The sequence below is a fragment of the Penicillium angulare genome (genome assembly GCF_028827245.1).
Source record: "Penicillium angulare strain IBT 27051 chromosome Unknown utg000004l_segment0_segment0, whole genome shotgun sequence".
Taxonomy (NCBI): domain Eukaryota; kingdom Fungi; phylum Ascomycota; class Eurotiomycetes; order Eurotiales; family Aspergillaceae; genus Penicillium; species Penicillium angulare.
The window spans coordinates 5,296,465-5,314,769 of NW_026623163.1; the positions used below are offsets into that span (position 1 = coordinate 5,296,465).

The 18,305-nt window shown below is 47.0% G+C and overlaps 8 protein-coding genes across 8 annotated transcripts; 4 read left to right on the forward strand and 4 right to left on the reverse strand.

Moving 5' to 3' along the window:
- Positions 1-744: 744 nt before the first annotated feature.
- On the reverse strand, positions 745-2,826 carry N7478_005867 (rDNA-binding RNA polymerase I transcriptional factor; the record flags this gene model as incomplete). The annotated part of the gene is made up of 1 exon (XM_056922081.1): positions 745-2,826. The coding sequence occupies one exon, from the start codon at positions 2,824-2,826 to the stop codon at positions 745-747; it is 2,082 nt and encodes a 693-aa protein (XP_056780118.1).
- Positions 2,827-3,786: 960 nt separating this feature from the next.
- Positions 3,787-4,578, reverse strand: N7478_005868 (uncharacterized protein; the record flags this gene model as incomplete). Its single annotated transcript, XM_056922082.1, has 1 exon — positions 3,787-4,578. One exon carries the CDS (start codon positions 4,576-4,578, stop codon positions 3,787-3,789), a length of 792 nt encoding a protein of 263 aa, XP_056780119.1.
- Positions 4,579-7,058: 2,480 nt separating this feature from the next.
- Positions 7,059-7,780, reverse strand: N7478_005869 (cytochrome P450 family protein; the record flags this gene model as incomplete). The annotated part of the gene is made up of 2 exons (XM_056922083.1): positions 7,059-7,665; positions 7,773-7,780. 2 exons carry the CDS (start codon positions 7,778-7,780, stop codon positions 7,059-7,061), a joined length of 615 nt encoding a protein of 204 aa, XP_056780120.1.
- An 811-nt stretch (positions 7,781-8,591) lies between these two features.
- Positions 8,592-10,712, forward strand: N7478_005870 (CeGAL family transcription factor; the record flags this gene model as incomplete). Its single annotated transcript, XM_056922084.1, has 1 exon — positions 8,592-10,712. One exon carries the CDS (start codon positions 8,592-8,594, stop codon positions 10,710-10,712), a length of 2,121 nt encoding a protein of 706 aa, XP_056780121.1.
- Positions 10,713-10,836: 124 nt separating this feature from the next.
- N7478_005871 (uncharacterized protein) lies at positions 10,837-11,769 on the reverse strand (the record flags this gene model as incomplete). The annotated part of the gene is made up of 1 exon (XM_056922085.1): positions 10,837-11,769. One exon carries the CDS (start codon positions 11,767-11,769, stop codon positions 10,837-10,839), a length of 933 nt encoding a protein of 310 aa, XP_056780122.1.
- A 510-nt stretch (positions 11,770-12,279) lies between these two features.
- On the forward strand, positions 12,280-13,501 carry N7478_005872 (putative tartrate dehydrogenase; the record flags this gene model as incomplete). Its single annotated transcript, XM_056922086.1, has 3 exons — positions 12,280-12,541; positions 12,601-13,091; positions 13,151-13,501. The coding sequence occupies 3 exons, from the start codon at positions 12,280-12,282 to the stop codon at positions 13,499-13,501; spliced, it is 1,104 nt and encodes a 367-aa protein (XP_056780123.1).
- A 660-nt stretch (positions 13,502-14,161) lies between these two features.
- N7478_005873 (Major facilitator superfamily domain general substrate transporter) lies at positions 14,162-15,739 on the forward strand (the record flags this gene model as incomplete). Its single annotated transcript, XM_056922087.1, has 1 exon — positions 14,162-15,739. The coding sequence occupies one exon, from the start codon at positions 14,162-14,164 to the stop codon at positions 15,737-15,739; it is 1,578 nt and encodes a 525-aa protein (XP_056780124.1).
- Positions 15,740-16,897: 1,158 nt separating this feature from the next.
- N7478_005874 (type I glyceraldehyde-3-phosphate dehydrogenase) lies at positions 16,898-18,197 on the forward strand (the record flags this gene model as incomplete). The annotated part of the gene is made up of 5 exons (XM_056922088.1): positions 16,898-16,985; positions 17,042-17,611; positions 17,669-17,783; positions 17,835-18,042; positions 18,105-18,197. 5 exons carry the CDS (start codon positions 16,898-16,900, stop codon positions 18,195-18,197), a joined length of 1,074 nt encoding a protein of 357 aa, XP_056780125.1.
- Between the last annotated feature and the right edge of the window lie 108 nt (positions 18,198-18,305).

Sequence of the window (18,305 nt, forward strand, 5' to 3'; positions counted from 1 at the left end):
TATGACGTGCGCACGATCTAATCTCTTTATATTATGAACTAGGATGCCGAGGCCGAGGCCGTCTCTTGGATTGCAGGGAGGCAGCGAGGATCTGCCGTAGTACCAGTGTTACTGTTACTCAGAGCGAAGGCAACCAGTCAGCTGGAGTATCCTACACCTCTGGAGCAAGGACATGGATGTGAGGTAAACTTGAAGATGAATGCAGCACATGGACGATTGATGGCTCTAGATCTTCATCTGATTGTTATTACTTGTATGCTGTACAAGATAAAACGAAGATCTGAATTTCGCGGTTGGATCTGTGGACTACCGAGCTGTGTAGCTGGCTGGACTCACTTTGAACTCAGGGTTGAAGGACACACCGTATGCTTCCATATGCTAATCTATTGCAGGGAATCTTCAGGCTGAGAGGCGGTGCGAACGCAGTATGATACCTGTTACCCAGGCCGACCGTTATAGAAATTGCAATAATAATAAAACTTTTCCATTTTTTTCTCCTTACGAGCTATGGTGGGTGTTATCGTAGACAAGCAAATCGGGGTAGATGGTCATCAAATTCCACACATGAATGAGGAGACGTCAACAGATATCAAAAAATTGTATCCGAACTTTTGTGTCAGAAAATGTCAAAGCAAATGAAATGTCCCAGGCGCCACGCTTAAAAACAGAGATGAAGTGCAGTAGATCTAGCGCCATGATGCGTACAGTAGATAGAGAAATGAAATAAAACAACAGCCACATGGTTTATTCTTCGTCAGTTGCAGTGGCATCGTCCCCTTCGTCATCATCCTCGTCTGCCTCACTGTCGGAGTTTTCATTATCGTCCAAGCCAGGAATGCCACGCCATTCGACATAGTCGCCTTCCAACCAGCGCCGACTTCGGGGTAAATGGTATGGATCAAAGGGGAAGTATGCATCGAGTTGATAGCCAAGATGGTCACTTGCACGAATTTCACGAGAGACCTGGGCACTTGCGAGAGTAGCAATGCTGCGGAAGGCGGTGACGCGAAGGCGCTTGTTGGTCTCGAGGAGCGGGTATACATAGAGCAATTGGAAGTGATTGGCAATGCGTGCAAACTGGGTCACGATAGTAGGAGAGCAAATCTTAAGCGGGTTAAGCCGCGAGTAAATAGCCCTGTGCAGATACTCTTTGACGTTGGGTGGGAAGGTTATTTGACTCGGTTCAAGCTCATCGATTTGATCCTCGCTATCTCCCTCGATAGCTGCGTTTGTCAAATCACGCCAACGGAAACAAAAGATATAGAACACCGCTTGAGCAGTAGAGTAAAATGGGGCAAAGCATCGAAGATCCGGACCACGGCAATTGGGTTCGTAGTCCGATTGTAGGGTGTCCAAGTGAGTGAGCAGGAGATCGAATACATCACGCACAGCCTCGCCAGGAATATGGGCACCGCGAGCGACGTAGCTTGCCAGATAGGCCGCTGCAGACTGGCGTGTCAAACTAGGTTGCAATTTGCTGGAGATGATCTCAATACACTCGGTAGCAAATCGGTCAACAAGTTCCGGGGATGATTGTGAAAAGTGGAAGAGAAGGAATTGTGAGTGGCGGGACTTGTAGGTAGGGAGAATAATGGAACGGAAATGGCTGATGAGAAGATCCAAGATGTTCTCTTTATCGTCTCCACTGGCAGCAGCCTGGAAGGAATCCGAGAAAAATTCGAAAAGGATATCGAGGATACCGTCAACTTTGTGGACGTTTGACTTGATTGCGGTGGAGCGCTGATCATCCTCATCCTCGTCATCACTGAGATCGGAGTCGGAGTCGTCAAGTTCTTCCTCTGCGTCCGGGGCTTCTTCAAGTAGGAAGTTTTCTCCAAATTCATCCTCAACATCTTCCAAATCAATCTGAATCTGCACATCTATCTTGACAAGTCTTTCTGTAATCAAGGCAAGAATATCAGACTGGAGCTCGGGCGCGTAGGTGGTTATTCTGATAAGGTTGCGTGTATAGGCGATGAAGTTTTTGGCAGCATCGGGGTCAGGAGGAAATTGTTGAATCAAGACTGGTGACAGGCTTCCACTTCCAGCAGGAATGAGGCGCATTAAATGTCGTAGAGCCAAGTGGATACGACTGTAGATTTCAGCAGGATTGACGGGAGGGTAGTCGGGAAGTTTTCCAGTGCCATTGGGGATTCCGGAAAGCTTGCTGGTAAGCATTCTGAAAATTTGAACAAGGTAGGTACCCTGTGCAGCGGCCAAGTTGCCCAGGAATCGGATAAAAAGTTTTACATAGGCTTCGTCTCGGCCTAACCATTCGCTGTTGAGCACAGCTTGCACCAGACTCGAGCAGTCCCGATCCAAAGAGGCGACATGAGAGAGGAGACCCATCAAATGATTCCTGAGGTCGGCATGTGACGGTGTGTACCATGACTGCCCGCTCGAGTCTGGTTTTCTGGGGTCGAAAGCAAAAACCTGCTTGATTCGGTCATAGGCCTCGCTATCCCCAGCGGTAACATGGCGATGAATGGCCCGACGTACTTCTTCACGAATAACCGCTGCACTCTTCCCCGGGGTGGTTGGAGGAGGTTGCTTTCCAGGTTTACTTCCATCCAGTGGAGAGAACGTTCGAATGGAATCATTTTCATTCCAGGTGACTCGAGGACGTTTGGCGGGGTGTTGTTCGGAGGGTCCGTCGGATGGAGGGGGAGAGATTGTCATTTCGGAATCGTCAATTTTGCGCTTCATACTGTTCTGCTTGGTGGATTTAAGTATGGATACAGGAGATGATGTTTGAAGCATTTTTGTTCGATGGATAGAGGGTGTGGCACTGAGGGCCGGTGAATGGGAAGTGGCAACGGAGACCATGGCCGGGATTCTAAGACTTCAGATATCGCAGTACAGAAACAGGAGACTGGCGAGTGATTGTCATCTGCCGGGTAGCACCTCCAGTGGATGCAGAGGGAACAACTCGACACGGTGAATTGAAGCCAAGGGGGAGTCAAGCACACGACCGCCTGGTCGGTCTGATTATCGCTTTGTGCTACAGGGGAAAGGGACCGGACTCCTAATGAATGTCTGTATTCCTGAAAATTATTCCAGTTGATGGAATGAATGGACGGATAAGATGCCGAACGTGTCGTGAAGCATCGAATCTAAGCGCTGAAGTGACAAGAAAAAAAAACTGCACTGAATTTGTTGTGGGGCTGCGGAGAGCCCGTGACCGTGCTCCATACGCTAGTCTATTTTGGGCAATATTGGTATTATGTCATTTGGTTCTTAATGTCTGAGGCAACAATGCACACGACTACACTAACTATGTACTGTACAAGGCAACTTGATTGTATTCGAACAATGTGATGGCTGAATTGATTTTTTTTTGGAAATAATTGGACTATAAAACATCACGGTAGTTGGAAATTTTCATGTACTCAAAACCGAATATATTGAACACCTTAATGTGATAGCCCTGTCCAAAATCTAAACAGATAGGTGATAGCCCATACATGGGAGATACGTGAGCCATGACAAATCGCGATAATATCAAATGAACAAATCACGAGGACATAACACTGTTGGCGTTGCACAAACAGCAGTAAACATAAATCAAGAAGGGGAGGAATCAATACAGGGAACTCGATAGGCTCCTCCGATGGTATAGTGCGAAAGGGGAAAATCAAAAAAAGCAATAACTAGTCGTCAAAGAAGGAATAAGAGTTGGTCGTAGCGGGCGTCGCAGATAGAGACCCAGCCCTGTCAAAGACACCACGGAGTGGCTCTATGAAGTATAACCCGGCTCAGCCGGGTGCAGGCGGATTATCAAAATGTTTATAGCCAGGGATTTGAAGTGGTTGCGCATCCTAACTTGTCGTTGAAACAATTACCGTAGAGTTCTTCAATTTCTTCGAGGTAATCATCGACGGTAAACTTGTATAGTCCTTTGCGAGAAAGAATCATTTCTTCCTCATCCAGAACGTATGGGCTGCCAAACTCTTCGGCCACTTCGTTAACCTGTTCCAACTCTTTGCTGAATGGGTGCATCTCCGGCCTGAATATCTCCTGCGATGCGCGAATTGCAGGAGTGCTGCGTGGCGATTTCAAAGGCGGGGGTGACATTCTTGACTGCGAGCGCTTGCGAGCGAGGTCTTGGTGAGATCGCTTGGTATGGGACAGCGCCCGCTTGGGTACCATTGGAGCGTCCATTGATGAGGCAGAGTTCAGGGAAGAGCGTGGTTGACTGGTGACTGTAGCCGACCGTTTAGGAAAGTAGGAAGAAGGACCGTCGATGGGGGAGCCGTCGTGGGCAGAACCCTCAGGTGTGGTGACAGAAGAAGCGTAACTGTTTGGGGATACGGCGATTTCTGAATCGTCGCGCGACCGCAAGGATGATGCAGAAGACGAATGGGGCGAGCTGACATGCACATTTAAGTCGGGCGCGTTGTATGCGAGCATGTTGGTGGTCGAAATAAGTTGAACGGGTCCAGAGATATTGCCACGTTTGATGGAGCCGGAATTAAATCTGGTATGTGTCTTGACATGTTCTTCGCCACGATATGGCATGGGCGCCGACACTTCTGGCCGCTTGTGGCGCTTGGTAAATGCGCGAGTGAGGGTCGACATGATGAATTCAAGTTGGGATGAGTTGATCTACAATCTGAACACGAATGCGATAAATTTGGAAATAGAGCAACAAAGAAATCCCCAGTTCAATGGGAAAGTTTCTTTGTTTTATTTTCTTTGGTCGAATCCGATCAATCTAATCTCGCGTGGGAGATGATAGCGGGATGCGGAGATGGCGAGGAATGAAGATCAATACTCGGAATGTCCGTTATCAGCAAGATCGCAGTTTTTGAGACGTTCGAGTTGGACTTCGTGTCTTGCACAGAAGTTTAGAATGAGTGGTGAGGCCACAGAATAATTTTGCACAGCAAAAAGCAACGAGGATGTTGGCGCTCTTTTTTGGTTCCCTAAGTGCAGGGCTAGGAATGGGCGTACAACCAGGACGCGCCAAAGGGGTTTTGGTTAAAAAAGAATTCAAGAAGATAAAAAGGAGTCCAGGATCACAGATCACTGTATTATCATAGACTGTAGAGAAAGAGAATGGAAGGGAGAAAGAATGAAGGAATCCCTGAAGTCAAAAAGAAAAGGCAAAGGGGGGTTGGAACAGGAAGAGAGAGAGGCAAGGGTGTGAGGACTCGACCAGCTGGGATGTACCTAAACCGCGGGCGCTTGCTGTTCGGGACTTCCAATCACCAACGGACCACCAACCCAAATCTTTCGCCCAAGTGTCCACTTTAATTACCGTCCCAAGGTTTTTGTTCGTTCGAGCCCACTCTACCCGCTGGTAAAAATTGTTGTTGGCTCGGGTTCAAGGCATCTAGGCTTTCTCAATGGCTCGCGTGGCGAACATGCGTTCTTTCCCACAGGGTTGATTCTCCATGAATCCCCAATTCTACTCATATTCTACGAATGGGTCTGGTTGAAGCCCCATTTTTATTCCTCCCTCCTTCGAGGAGACTCCGGTCCTACTGTCCGTGCCTAGAGTAGAGGGGGCGCATAACGGAGACCATTGCTACATTGTCATGGGGGGATTTCCTAGATCATCCGCTCCTCCCGATGCCCAAGAGACAGGGGTGAAAATGTACCAGATGGGCATGAACATTGACGTGTATGAAAATATTCGGCATACAAAGCGCACGTCACACATGAGTTGTTTGTTACAGGGCGCCATCAATGTCCATCAGACCCAAAAAATGCGGGAACAGAGAGATCAAGGGTTTCCGACCCATATAATGGAGGTATTGTGACGCAACAAAGCAAAGCTACGGTATTTTTTTTCTTTTCCTTTTCTGTGTGAGTTGGATTAGCTTCGAGGGATTCCCCCGGGGTCCGTTTCACCATCGCCCCATTATCAGCCGTTCTCATACTGAAAAAAAAGCCTACGCTCCATCGGATGGATCGCCAGGTCCCAGGCACGGCCGGTAGGAAGCAGGATGGCCAATCAGGCTTCGCAGAAACGCGATCCGACGCCGCCAGCGTGATCCTGGTACGACCGGCGCTTGGAGGCTGCAGGGCTTGCAGGGGCTGCAGCACCTGATTGATCCCCGTGGTCGCGACGGTGCTTTTCGAGTTTTTGCAACTGGACTTGTGAGGGGTTGATTCCCTCGTGGGTCACTCACGTTGGTGGGCTCATGTGGGCTGATGTGGACCCTTCGCTCTATCTTAAATCTTCGTGGATAGGACTTGTCTCGACTCGCCTTCTCTCCCATAAGATAACACCAAAGATCTACAAATGTATTTCCCTATATCTCCATCTGCTTATTAGAGGCTTGGAACTCAAACTTACCAATAGGTTAATGGTATCAAGAAAGAAGAAAGATTGCACTCCAAAATAATTTGTTATGAAGCATCAAAATCATGGTACCTACGTACTACGTAGTATATCCATAAGCCTTAAGGATCGGATATGCCGGAATGATTATTTTCATGCGTGATCTGCGCGAAGTTTTGAGGTAGTATAGTCATCCGTCGAAAGAAGAGGGGGAAAAGAAGCACCAGATCTGCAGATCGCAACTTTTGAGTCGTCACTCATCGGGGTCACGGTCATGAGCCGATCCTTCAAGTTGACGCCCATATACTACTGGAACTTGAAGCACTGGCAGTTCAAAAATGTCGAAGGTACACAATGGCGATGGGTAACACTGGGCCTAAGGCCACATATATGAGCTAGGATGCCAATTCAAATAAATACATACTAACGGTCTTTCGAATTACTGGCTGGTTGTGCCAACCGGGATTCCGGGTTTTTACGATTTTGTAATAAAAAGAAGCAATAAAAGCTCTAGATATCTTTGGTTTCTTTTGCCATAGTGATCAGGTCTAAAATTCCCCGTTTGCTTTTTGCGAGAGTGGTTCTTTCGCATGGGGGTACTTGATGTAACTCCCATCTTCATACAAATTTACATATGGTCCGTGCAAGGATGATGAAACGGGCGGAGGTTATTTTAGACCGTCGCGGGTTGAGTGCAACCCCATATCTACTCCATAGTGTTACCTTGAATTTACGATTGGAAACCTCAACTGTTGCAAAATCGTTCTTATTAAAAGTAAATACTGGATTTGTTTCTTGACAACTCTGCAGCTTTAACTCTTGCAGGTTCGCTGCCAGTAGCTCCCATGACGAGGCTGTCATCGGGGTCCCCGCTCAGCGACGGCGCGACACCGGCGGTCCCCGACCCGACTGCATCATGCACATACCCAGGCGATGACCCAATTGCCTGAGGATATGAATGATTTTCGTACGGACTCCGCATTGAAACTTCATTCTGGGATTGCCAGGTATAAGGTGTTGGAATTTCCTCAATTTCTCCATCCACAGAGCTGCGGGTCCGGTTATCATGCTGTCCGATTGGATTTTCATCGCCCCGTCTTGGAGCTCCGACAGGATAAGCGGACGAAATATTGTTTAAGGTAAATTGATCAGAAGTTTGGTTCATCCAATGCTCCATATCTGGCCAATTTCGTAGGGGAAGTTTGGACCACTCTTCCATACGTGTTGACTTGGGCCGTTGTTCGTCTGCTTTTGTGGCAGGCTGAACTATTGGGACATTTCTCAAGTTGCGAAGAGTAACCAAGGCCCCGTAAAAAGCTGCTTCGGTTTCCGCTAGTCTTTGTTCAAGTTGATTAAGATACCCAAGCGGTAGTCCTCTGTAGTGGTCAGTGTCTGCGTCACTTCCGATGAAATAAACTCTGTCCTAGAAATGATAGATCTCACCTCTTTCCACTTTCAGGATATACACATCTAGATGGCTCACTTGAGCATTGCGAGCAATGAGGGCTATGTAATGAACTTTTCAGTGTTTTGGACTTCGGTATATTCATTTTCCTCGGCGGGAGAGCGTACAGTTTCCGATCGCACTGGATTCAAATCAATATTTATGTGGACCTCGGGACCATTTCGTGGTTATGTGAACCTACCTTGCATTTCCTTTGCCTACACGTTTCACAAGAAATAGGATTCAGATCTTCAGGAAGTTCTTTTTCTAAACCCTCGAGCATCATCAGCCAACAATTGAGACCCAGCCTAGTAGGCTTGGTGGGCGATTTTACCTGTTTCATCTGACAAGATATTGCCCCAAGCTCGCGGTCTTTTTGATTTCTGTGAGCCCATCCTTGCTATCCCGGTGAAGGCTTATAGTATGATAAAATGTAGGTCCAAATACGAGGATGGCATGTACGTCAAGTGAACCGTTGCCGATCTAGTTAATATGATCGAGTACCAGAAGGCAAAACGTCGTCCGGACAAAGACACCTCCGGCAGCGGATGTCACGTGCAGCAATGTACTAAGTTGTATATTTACATCCAAATGGATTCTACGGATGTGGCCGAAAATATCTCAGATACTGTCAGGCGAATTAATCAATCTGTTCCATGGTCTAGAGTGGAAAATTCATTTCAAGTTTCTGCGATGAACTGAGGATTAGTGTTGGTAATAAATAGCATGCACATTTGAACCGATCTGCTTACTAAGCCAAACAAGAGGCCGCGATCGCAACGCACCATTTGAATGTTGAGGTCACACTGCATGCTCGTCTTGGCAATCACTGGGGAAATGTAGGACGAAGGTACTAAGATGGCCTCTCCATCTTCAATTAGTACCCGTTTGGAAGAAAACGACACCGATTGGCACTATGGAACTCGAGCAGCAAAACGACATAAGCGAGCCTCGATTGCGAGCGCCTCAAAGCCATCTCCCCGCGAGATCGGCTTTATGAGAGAATCTCAGAATGACGGCTGCGCCAGTTTTCTCGGAAGTTCAAGCGGAATTCATTTCATTCGACATGTGTATAGTGCGTTCGCACGCCGTTCGGCAGATCTTCAGCAGAACAGAGCTCGGGATAGGAGTTCAGTGCCCGGAGAAGACGACCGATTGCAACGCGACCCCGGGAACTATTTCGACACTGATGATTTATGGTTAAATGAAGAACTGGACTCGTCATTAAATAGCTCATTCTCATTTGAGAATCTTGTCCATTGGACTCGTGGCTACTTTGAGAACTGGCATCCCATATTCCCCTGCTTGCATGCACCGACCGTCTTAAAAGCCATGGAAACCCTTGCCCACCAAGGTGTGAATTCTATCAGCAATCTCGACCTAACTATTATTCGCTGTCTTGTTTCAATATCCTTGTCAGATAGTCGACAGATTGAGGCTCGCGAGCTAAAGATAGGGCCGGTTCCCACCTCTTTAGTGTTTCAAAGTGTGCAGCACATAATGCAAGAGATACATTGTCTACTAGCAGAGCCAACAACATTACCGTTATTACAAGCTGCCTTCACAGCCCAGTTGACGTTGGCTTCTATCCTCCGCCTTAATGCGGCATCTCGCGCGGGAGGAGTAATCACACGATCTGCTTTTCACCTAGGTCTACACCGATGCCCAGGAAGATTCGCATGCTTCAGCAACGAAGAGATCGGCATTCGAAGACGTCTATTTTGGTCTATTTACTCTCTTGAGAGATATTTATCGCAAGCTCTGGGGGCCCCTCTCAGCATCCGGGATGACGACATTGATGTTTGCTACCCGGGAGCTGAAAGACATGTTGCTCCAACTTCCCGCCCTCCTGATACCCAGCGCCTAAAGTTACTCTCCCACCTTGCGAAATTTGCCAGAATTAGAGGATTGATTCTTGAGCTGCGTAACAAATCTATTCTGCATAGCAACTCTGGTGCGATGGAGGCATCACATGTTAACGGCGAGCTTTCACAATGGTGGAACGAAGTTTACGACGATGTAAACCCTATCGAGGAAGATTTAAATGTTGAGCTTGAAGATGGACCGGCACTCGCTCCATATCACCGCCTTTTACTGGTGGTACTACGCCACGAAGCAATAATTTCTATGAACAGACCCCTTCTTGCGGCTGAGAAGCCTAGCCCAGACTACAAGAATGCTTTGCAAACTTGTATTGGTTCTTCAAGGTCTTTGCTTGCTGCTTTAAAGAAGTACATGTCTTCTTCATCTAGCGCCCCACTCACCTGGCCATCTTTTACCTGGACAACGTGGATGGCATGTCTCATTTTGATGTATGCATCATGCGAAGGCGAATTTCCTGTTTCAACGGCCATGAAATATGCTGCAATGGGAATTTCCATACTAAAAAATATGGCACTTCGCGGTAGCAGCTGGCCAGAAACATGTATTGAGGCGATCGGAAGCATGGAGTCGGCTTTGCTGTCAGATAATTCCGGTTCTCACAATGATCCCTCACCTAATCTTCCCGATGCCGAGAAACTTGCCCTCCAGAATCAAGCGAGGCCTTCAACATTCGATGGCAGATCCGCTCGTACCAGGAACCATCCGTCAGCGAGTAGAACCTCCGCGCCTAATCCCTATGATTCGCAAGGATCAAATATACCCCAAAACGTCTCTTTAGCGAGGACACAGCCTCTCGGAAGATTTCTGGATCCAGCTGTGAATATCAGCGATGCTAGAGAGCCATCTGAATGTGCTATAATATCCCCACCGGATAATCCAAGTGGTGGGGTAGACGCATCTTTCGTCGATGGACCTTCGTGGAACGGCCAATCCTCAGCTGGTCTCATCTTTGGCAACGTTGCAAACTCAAATGCACCATTTTATCCGGGCACGGCAGGTCAAGAGTCCTTGCCTTTCTCAGATCCATCTCTATTTATGAATGACTTTTGGAGTGTGGCAGATGGACCGTGGATAATTGATGGTAATCTATTATGATCTTGGGAGTGGAGGCTCCCCATGCTATAATACTTCCACCTGTATATCTGTACATCTATCAACCTAGTGAAAATAAACATAATCTTAGAACATTGAATAAAGCATATGAACTCGATAACTACATTTAGTATGTGGAAGACATTCTAGTAATCCTTCGCTCTTTATCCAAAACTACCCGCAACTGCCCTTTCTCCCCGCCATCAGCAAAGAATCCCTTTCTTAACTGATTCAAATACAGCTCGTACGCTGGCATATAACCCTTCACGAATTTGACAACGCTTTCATCAGACATTCCTTCGTTTTTAGCTTTCCACATAGCATGTTCTTGTTGGAGACGCCATTCATATACATTGACAAGATCATCCGTATCTAGATGTATCAAGTAGTTGAAATGCTGAGGGCCCATGAATGATTGACAATATTGCCGAAGATGACCATTGACTTCCAAAAGGTTCTGAATGGAATGATCTTTCAATGTATGTGTGGAATAATGTGATTTAGATTCCATCTCTGCAGCCTGATGCCATTGTGATCGAAGCTGATCCTCTTCAAGAGGCTGGAATCCAACACACCACCCTTCAAAGATGACTATATCAACCGCCTCACTTGCGGGAATGCGCTTCCACTTTTCACAAGGCACCCTTCCACCCTCCCCATTGAAAAGACTTTTATCAAAAGATGGTAGAAGAATGTCTTTCAATGGATTCATGAGGCTTTTGAAAAATTGAAGAGATAAATCCGTGTCGTGGGTTCCCGGTTGTCCACGAGTTTGTAGCAACTTATTGGGTGGCTGTCTTTCGCGCAGCTTGACAAGACGATCGTGGTCAAGATAAAGATCGTCCAGAGAGATGTTTATCGTGTGGTAATTGTGTTTGTCGCGAAGAGTACTGACGAGCGCATCTGTCCATGTAGATTTGCCGCTGCCTTGAAGGCCAGTTAAGCCGAGGATGAAAGGAGGCTTGATCGCATTGTTGGAGATAGAACTGACATGGGCCTTGATATGAGATATAACATGTTCCAAGACTTGATCAACGCTAGTTGAAGGAATCATCGGCATTTTGGCACTGTAGAGGTGTTGTTCTGGGGGCCTCGAGCGAATCTTTGTTCTGAGATCAGATGTGGACCGGCCTGAAAGCAATCAACTGATAGATTACTATTAAGCTAAACTAATTCGCAGCTTGCATTTCGCCTCCTGCATATATCGGGTAAAATCTGCGCCTACTTGTTCTAGCGTCCATGTTAACAGCATCCCTTTCAACCACGGCCCCACTCGGACATGTCTTTGTCCGTCCATTCCCAATACTGCGTTCCCGCCACCAGCAGGCAAAAATAGTCAGTCTCCAGGCGGCTAGCACGGACTTGCAAAGCTCCGAAACATCGCCCTCAGAATGCCCATTGGTCAGAATACCCAATGTCTTCCTGAGTTGGTCTCCATTCGAGACCCAGCAGCAGGACGACTAGAACAGGAAACAAAAGGCTTTAAATCCCCCCCGCATGCTCAAATTTATTACCCCTCTACCACGCGTCATTCCTTGACTTAACAAGCTATCCTTTTCCACATACCACTATGTCGCCTTCTACCCTTCCAAGTAAAAAGACCTACAAGATCGCCGCTATCCCGGCCGATGGCATTGGTCCCGAGGTTATCAATGCTGGTATCACAGCACTGAATGCTTTGACCGATACCCTCCAGACATTCAAGCTGAACTTCAAGAACTACGACTGGAGCTCCGAGACTTACAAGAAGACTGGAAAATACATCCCGGACGGTGGTCTCGATGAGTTGAAGAAGCACGATGCCATTTTCTTTGGTGCTGTTGGTGCTCCAGGTAAATTCTTAAATCTACGAAGTTTTATCTGACTGCAGAAGTTCTAACAACCAAGATAGATGTTCCTGACCATATCTCCCTGTGGGGTCTCCGTTTGGCCATTTGCCAGCCTCTGCAGCAATACGCCAATGTGCGTCCTACCAGGGTCTTCCGCGGTACCGAGTCTCCTTTGCGCAAATGCAAGAATGGCGATTTGGACTGGGTAATTGTCCGTGAGAACAGTGAGGGTGAATACGCTGGACAGGGTGGCCGATCTCACGCTGGTAAGCCTTGGGAGGTCGCGACCGAGGTCTCCATTTTCTCTCGCCATGGTGTTGAGAGAATCATGCGCTTTGCATTCGAGACCGCCCAGAAGCGTCCACGAAAGCTTCTCACTGTCGTCACTAAGAGCAATGCCCAGCGCAACGGCATGGTTCTCTGGGATGAGGTCGCCAAGTCTGTTGCTGAGGACTTCCCCGATGTTACTGTTGATAAGATGCTGGTTGACGCCATGACTACTCGCATGGTTCTGAAGCCCGAGAGCTTGGACACCATCGTTGCCACGAACCTGGTAAGTTTAAGCTAATGATATTATACCTGTTTTTGAGCTGTTCACTGATTTTAATTTAGCATGCGGATATTCTTTCTGATCTTGCTGCCGCCTTGGCTGGATCCATTGGTATTGCCCCTACCTCCAACCTAGACCCAACCCGCGAGTTCCCTAGTATGTTTGAGCCTATCCACGGCTCTGCCTTCGACATCACTGGAATGGGTATCTCCAACCCTGTTGCCACTTTCTGGACAGCCGCCGAGATGCTTGCTTGGTTGGGCGAGGAGGATGCATCTAAGAAGCTCTTGGACTGCGTTGAGAACGTCTGTGAACATGGTGTGCTCACTCGTGACCTGGGTGGTCAAGCGACTACCAAAGAGGTCACTGATGCTGTTGTGGCAGAGATTAAGAAGTTGGGATCGACAAAATAAATGGCTCGGGGCTGAATTTTAAATGTAAAGATCAAAGATTAAATCAGACATGAACGTGAATCAAATGGATTTAAAAGATATGAATTGAATCTTCGGAATCTTCGATATCTTCGGCTCAAAATATAGCCTGAACTAATTCTTTTCCATTAACATACACCCATCGTACAACTCGAGCTACATAGAGCTTGAAACTCTCTTGAACATTTGAAGACTCCCAAGATCATTACATATACGTACATGGTTTCAATGTTTGAGATGCAAATCCATTCGGTTGTTCGAACTTGGACAGATAGCTATTTTTCCTTGATTATATCGCTTTTTGAACTTGAAATTGACAATAGCATAAGTCTACGGACATTGATTTCGCCAGAAACACACTCGGACATAGCATCATCCGAAGGAGGCGAACCACGCCCCACGCCGGTCTCTTTACGCTAGATTTATTGACATACTTTGCGGGGAAGCTTTGGTCCGTTCCCCCAATTTTATGGGGTCCCCAGGCTAATCTACGACCCACCAAAGGGGGAAATGTGGACTATGTGCGTACAGCAGAATTTCTTGAAAATAATATAAAGCCCACTGTGAATTTAGCTTGATAGCTCGTGATTTATTCTCACTCTCCGTTATTTCTCATCCACTCTAGCCGGCATTGCACTCATAATGGTGGTTCAAAATTTACTTTCCCTTACAGGTAAATCCCTGTGTCTAGCTCAAATCATCCTAGTTGTCGCCCCGGCTTTTATTGTTTTCGGATACAACCAAGCTGGAGTTGGTCCTCTGGCAACCCTTCAGAGCTGGGTTCATATGTTTCCTCAGATCGATTCAATCAACACTACAGGTGCCGTGAAAGCGAAAAACTCTACAGGAAAGGGTGCTGTCATTGGCTCCTTTCAGATTGGTGCCTTGATCGGTGCACTCTCTTGCACCTTCTTGTCTGAGCGTCTTGGACGACGAAAGACGATCTTTATTGGCTCCATCCTGACAATTATCGGCGAACTTCTTCAAGTCTCAGCGTACTCACTTATACAATTCACAGTCGGTCGAGTTATCCTGGGTATGGGTGTTGGTCAGTTCAGTGTTGCAGTTCCTGTTTGGCAATCTGAATGTTCCTCGGCCAAGACTCGGGGCCAGAATGTCATTACTGCTGGTATGTTCATGTGTCTTGGATATGCTCTTTGCAACTGGATCGACTTTGCATTCACCCATCTTCCTGATACGAATAACGGTCAATGGCGAGCTCCTCTTGCCATCTCACTACTTCCTTCGCTTATCATCTTGATATCGGTTTTCCTTCTTCCGGAGTCTCCACGTTGGCTTGTTCGTGTTCACAGAATCGAGGAAGCGTCTGCAAACCTGGCAGCTTACAAGGGTCTCTCTGTCGACCATGATGCTATCAAGTCTGAGATTTCCGGTATCGAGTTATCCCTGGAAGCCACAAGCCAATCAAAAGGTGCTATTCGAGAGATGTTTTCAAAAGATGATACTGAACGTCTATTCTACCGTTTCTGCCTTTGTATTGTGCTGCAGTTCTTCCAGCAGATGTGTGGTGGAAACCTCATTTCGGTCTACGCCTCAACAATTTTCAAGAACAATTTGAACATGAGCTCCAGCCTTTCTTCTATCTTGGCTGCATGTGCTCTTACCTGGAAGTTTCTATGTTGCTTTATCTCATTCTTCGCTATTGATCGACTTGGACGACGCGCGGTGTTCATGATAAGTGGAACGGGCATGGCGTTCTGTATGGCTGCTTTAGCCATCACGACCAGCTTTGGTTCTGGTAACCAACATGCATCAATAGCTTCGGCCTTCTTTATCTTCCTTTTTAATCTGTTCTATCCTATCGGATTCTTGGGCGGCAACTTCTTGTACTGCACAGAGGTTGCGCCGGTCCGCCTGCGAGTTGCCATGGCATCTATTTCCACCGCAAACCACTGGTTGTGGAACTTCGTTGTTGTCATGGTCACCCCGGTCGCCATTGATACCATTGGATATCGATACTATATCATGTACGCGATTCTGTCAGCTTGCATTCCTGTTTTGGTATACTTCTTTTACCCAGAGACCATGAACAGGAACCTGGAGCTGCTGAACCACGTGTTCCGTGATGCTTCTTCTCCATGGGAGATTGTATCAATGGCACGTCATTTGCCGCAGGGTGAGATTACCGAGGCTGAATTCGTTGCCCACAACATGGAGAAGGGAGATGGATGCTCTGTGGAGATGAAAGAGAATGTTTGAAATCGATCTCTTTGCTTTGGGTAGTTAGCCCTCTAGCATGATCTGTAAATAGTGATCCGAATATGGGCGAACTAGTAATCAATCTATTTTTGCCAGCTACACTCATAAATCGACAAAATCAGCGCAAAGTAGCCTGAACCGTTCATTTTCAAGTTCATGATCTTTTGAAAGGGTGGTAATTCTGCTGTAGCTCCAAGATTGAGGGCGCCTACGGGGAAGAAACTGGCATTATGGGTATTGGCATAACGGGGGGAAAAGCCTGATTCCCCACCCCAGGAAGTAACGAAGCATGATTATGGCCAGCCAATCAAGCAATCTCAATAATACTTGAGAATCGCATTAACCAATTTCAATTAAGAAAACGCCGAAACAAAATTCCTATCTGGTTCGGCATTGTGATCGGCGAAATCGGCACTACGGCTACACCCAAGCCACGCGTCGGAATGCCGAACCGGAGGAAGACAAGACCTGCGTGGTAGCCGGCATTGACTTTGTAGCGCAAATCATAACCACTAGAGATGTCATTACGACTGGAACCTGATCCTTTCTTGAAGTAAAGTGGACACTAACCGATTCCGAATTGGATCCAGAACATCCAGCCAATCGATAGCAGAAATCGAGCCAGACAACCTCCGATATTCGCTACTTTTTACCCCGGAGTTCACCTAGCTCCATTTGCCCAAGAGGCCCAGCGGGAAACACCAGGATCCTGCATCACGTTTATAGGCGGAGAATGCCATGTCCGTGTGGTTCGGGTCCTGGACGCGGGAATTTCGGCGACAAGAACGCACCGTTATTGGTTCTGCGGGCTCCATATTTCCCGGGAATCCGATGGCGGTACCGCAAGTGGACATGGATTTGACGTTAGATGTTTGGAGAATGCAGTTATCATCACTAAATAATATCTCACTTTACGAATACTGGTTTTAGACGCCGAGTCACTAACCGTGTTAGCGGGATAACTCGGGCAAAGCATGTTTCCATGACATTGCAATGGGTCTGAGCATTTGTCTAGACTATACTTATAGATCCTGGTTTCCATGAGAAATTTTAAAAAATTTTCTCTGATAGTAATATAAATCTGAATTTAATCCAATCCGAGAAAACCTCCTTTGAAGAAACTTCTGAAGGCACTCTTTACCGAAGCTCATCATTATCATGGCCCCTTCAATCAACGACGTGTCTCTGGCCCAAACAACCCTCCCTTCGGCCTGTAATGTCGGCATCAACGGCTTTGGCCGAATTGGTAAGGCATTCGAACAAGTATACTCATAACATCACCTAACTTTAACCTTTCCACAGGCCGAAATGTACTCCGCGCCGCTCTAGTCCGATCCGATATCCAAGTTGTCGCTATCAACCACACGTGCAACAACGTCGAAGACCTTGTCTATCTAATTCAATATGACTCCTCAATGGGTGGTTTAGACGCACAAACCGACATCAAAATAGTCTCCGAGAACCTAATCACTATCGATGGCAAGCGAATCACTCTTACATCTGAGCGAGACTTGAAGAAATTGAACTGGTCTACACTGGGAGTCGACTATGTCTTGGAATGCACAGGCAAATTCACAAAGCGAGACCTTGCTATGGATCACATTACCTACGGTGGTGCTAAGCGTGTACTCATCTCAGCACCAAGCTCGGACTCACCTACCTTTGTGTACGGCGTGAACTCAGATGCCTATAACCCCAGCGAAGAGTGCCGCGTCGTCTCCAATGCAAGCTGCACAACCAACTGCGTCACTCCAGTCCTCAAAGTTCTTCATGAATCATTCGGTATTACTCAGGGATTTCTCACTACAATCCACGCTGCTACCCGCTCTCAACAAGTTCTGGATGGTTATAGCAAGAAGAACCGTCGCTTGGGTAAGAAATTTTCCGCTGCTTATCTAGGTGCTCTGCTAACATTCATCTGCTTTCAAGGACGCGGTGTCTTCAACAACATTATCCCCACTACCACTGGTGCTGCAAAGGCTGTCGCATCTGTACTTCCTGAGTTGCAAGGCAGAGTGACTGGTGTCTCGATTCGTGTTCCGACGTATGTCCAAATACCCCAGACATCCTGTGACTGAATACTAACATATTCTAGACCAAACGTTTCCATGATCGATCTTACGGTCAGCACTGACAAGCCCACATCACTAGCAGAGATTATGTCTGCATTCCGTCGTGCTTCAAAATCCAGCATGGTTGGCGTACTTCGTGTGACAGACGAAGAGTTGGTTAGCAGCGACTACAACGGCAGCTCCTACAGTGCCATCATTGATGCTCCTGCCTGTGCAGAGCTCAATCCTCAGGTATGTACTCTGCTCTACTTCAAATCATGTGGCGTCGAGCCTCGGCTAATTTTTCTTTCTAGTTCTTCAAAATCATGGCTTGGTACGATAATGAATGGGGATACTCAAACCGCCTTCTCGATTTAACAACTTTGGTGCATGACCATGAGGCTTAATTACGTATAATGAATATCCCGGGGATGGGATGGCGTTGGGTGTTTATAACGAAATCTACTACGAACAGTATTATAGTAAAAAGTAACATTTTCCATTGAGGCCTTTCG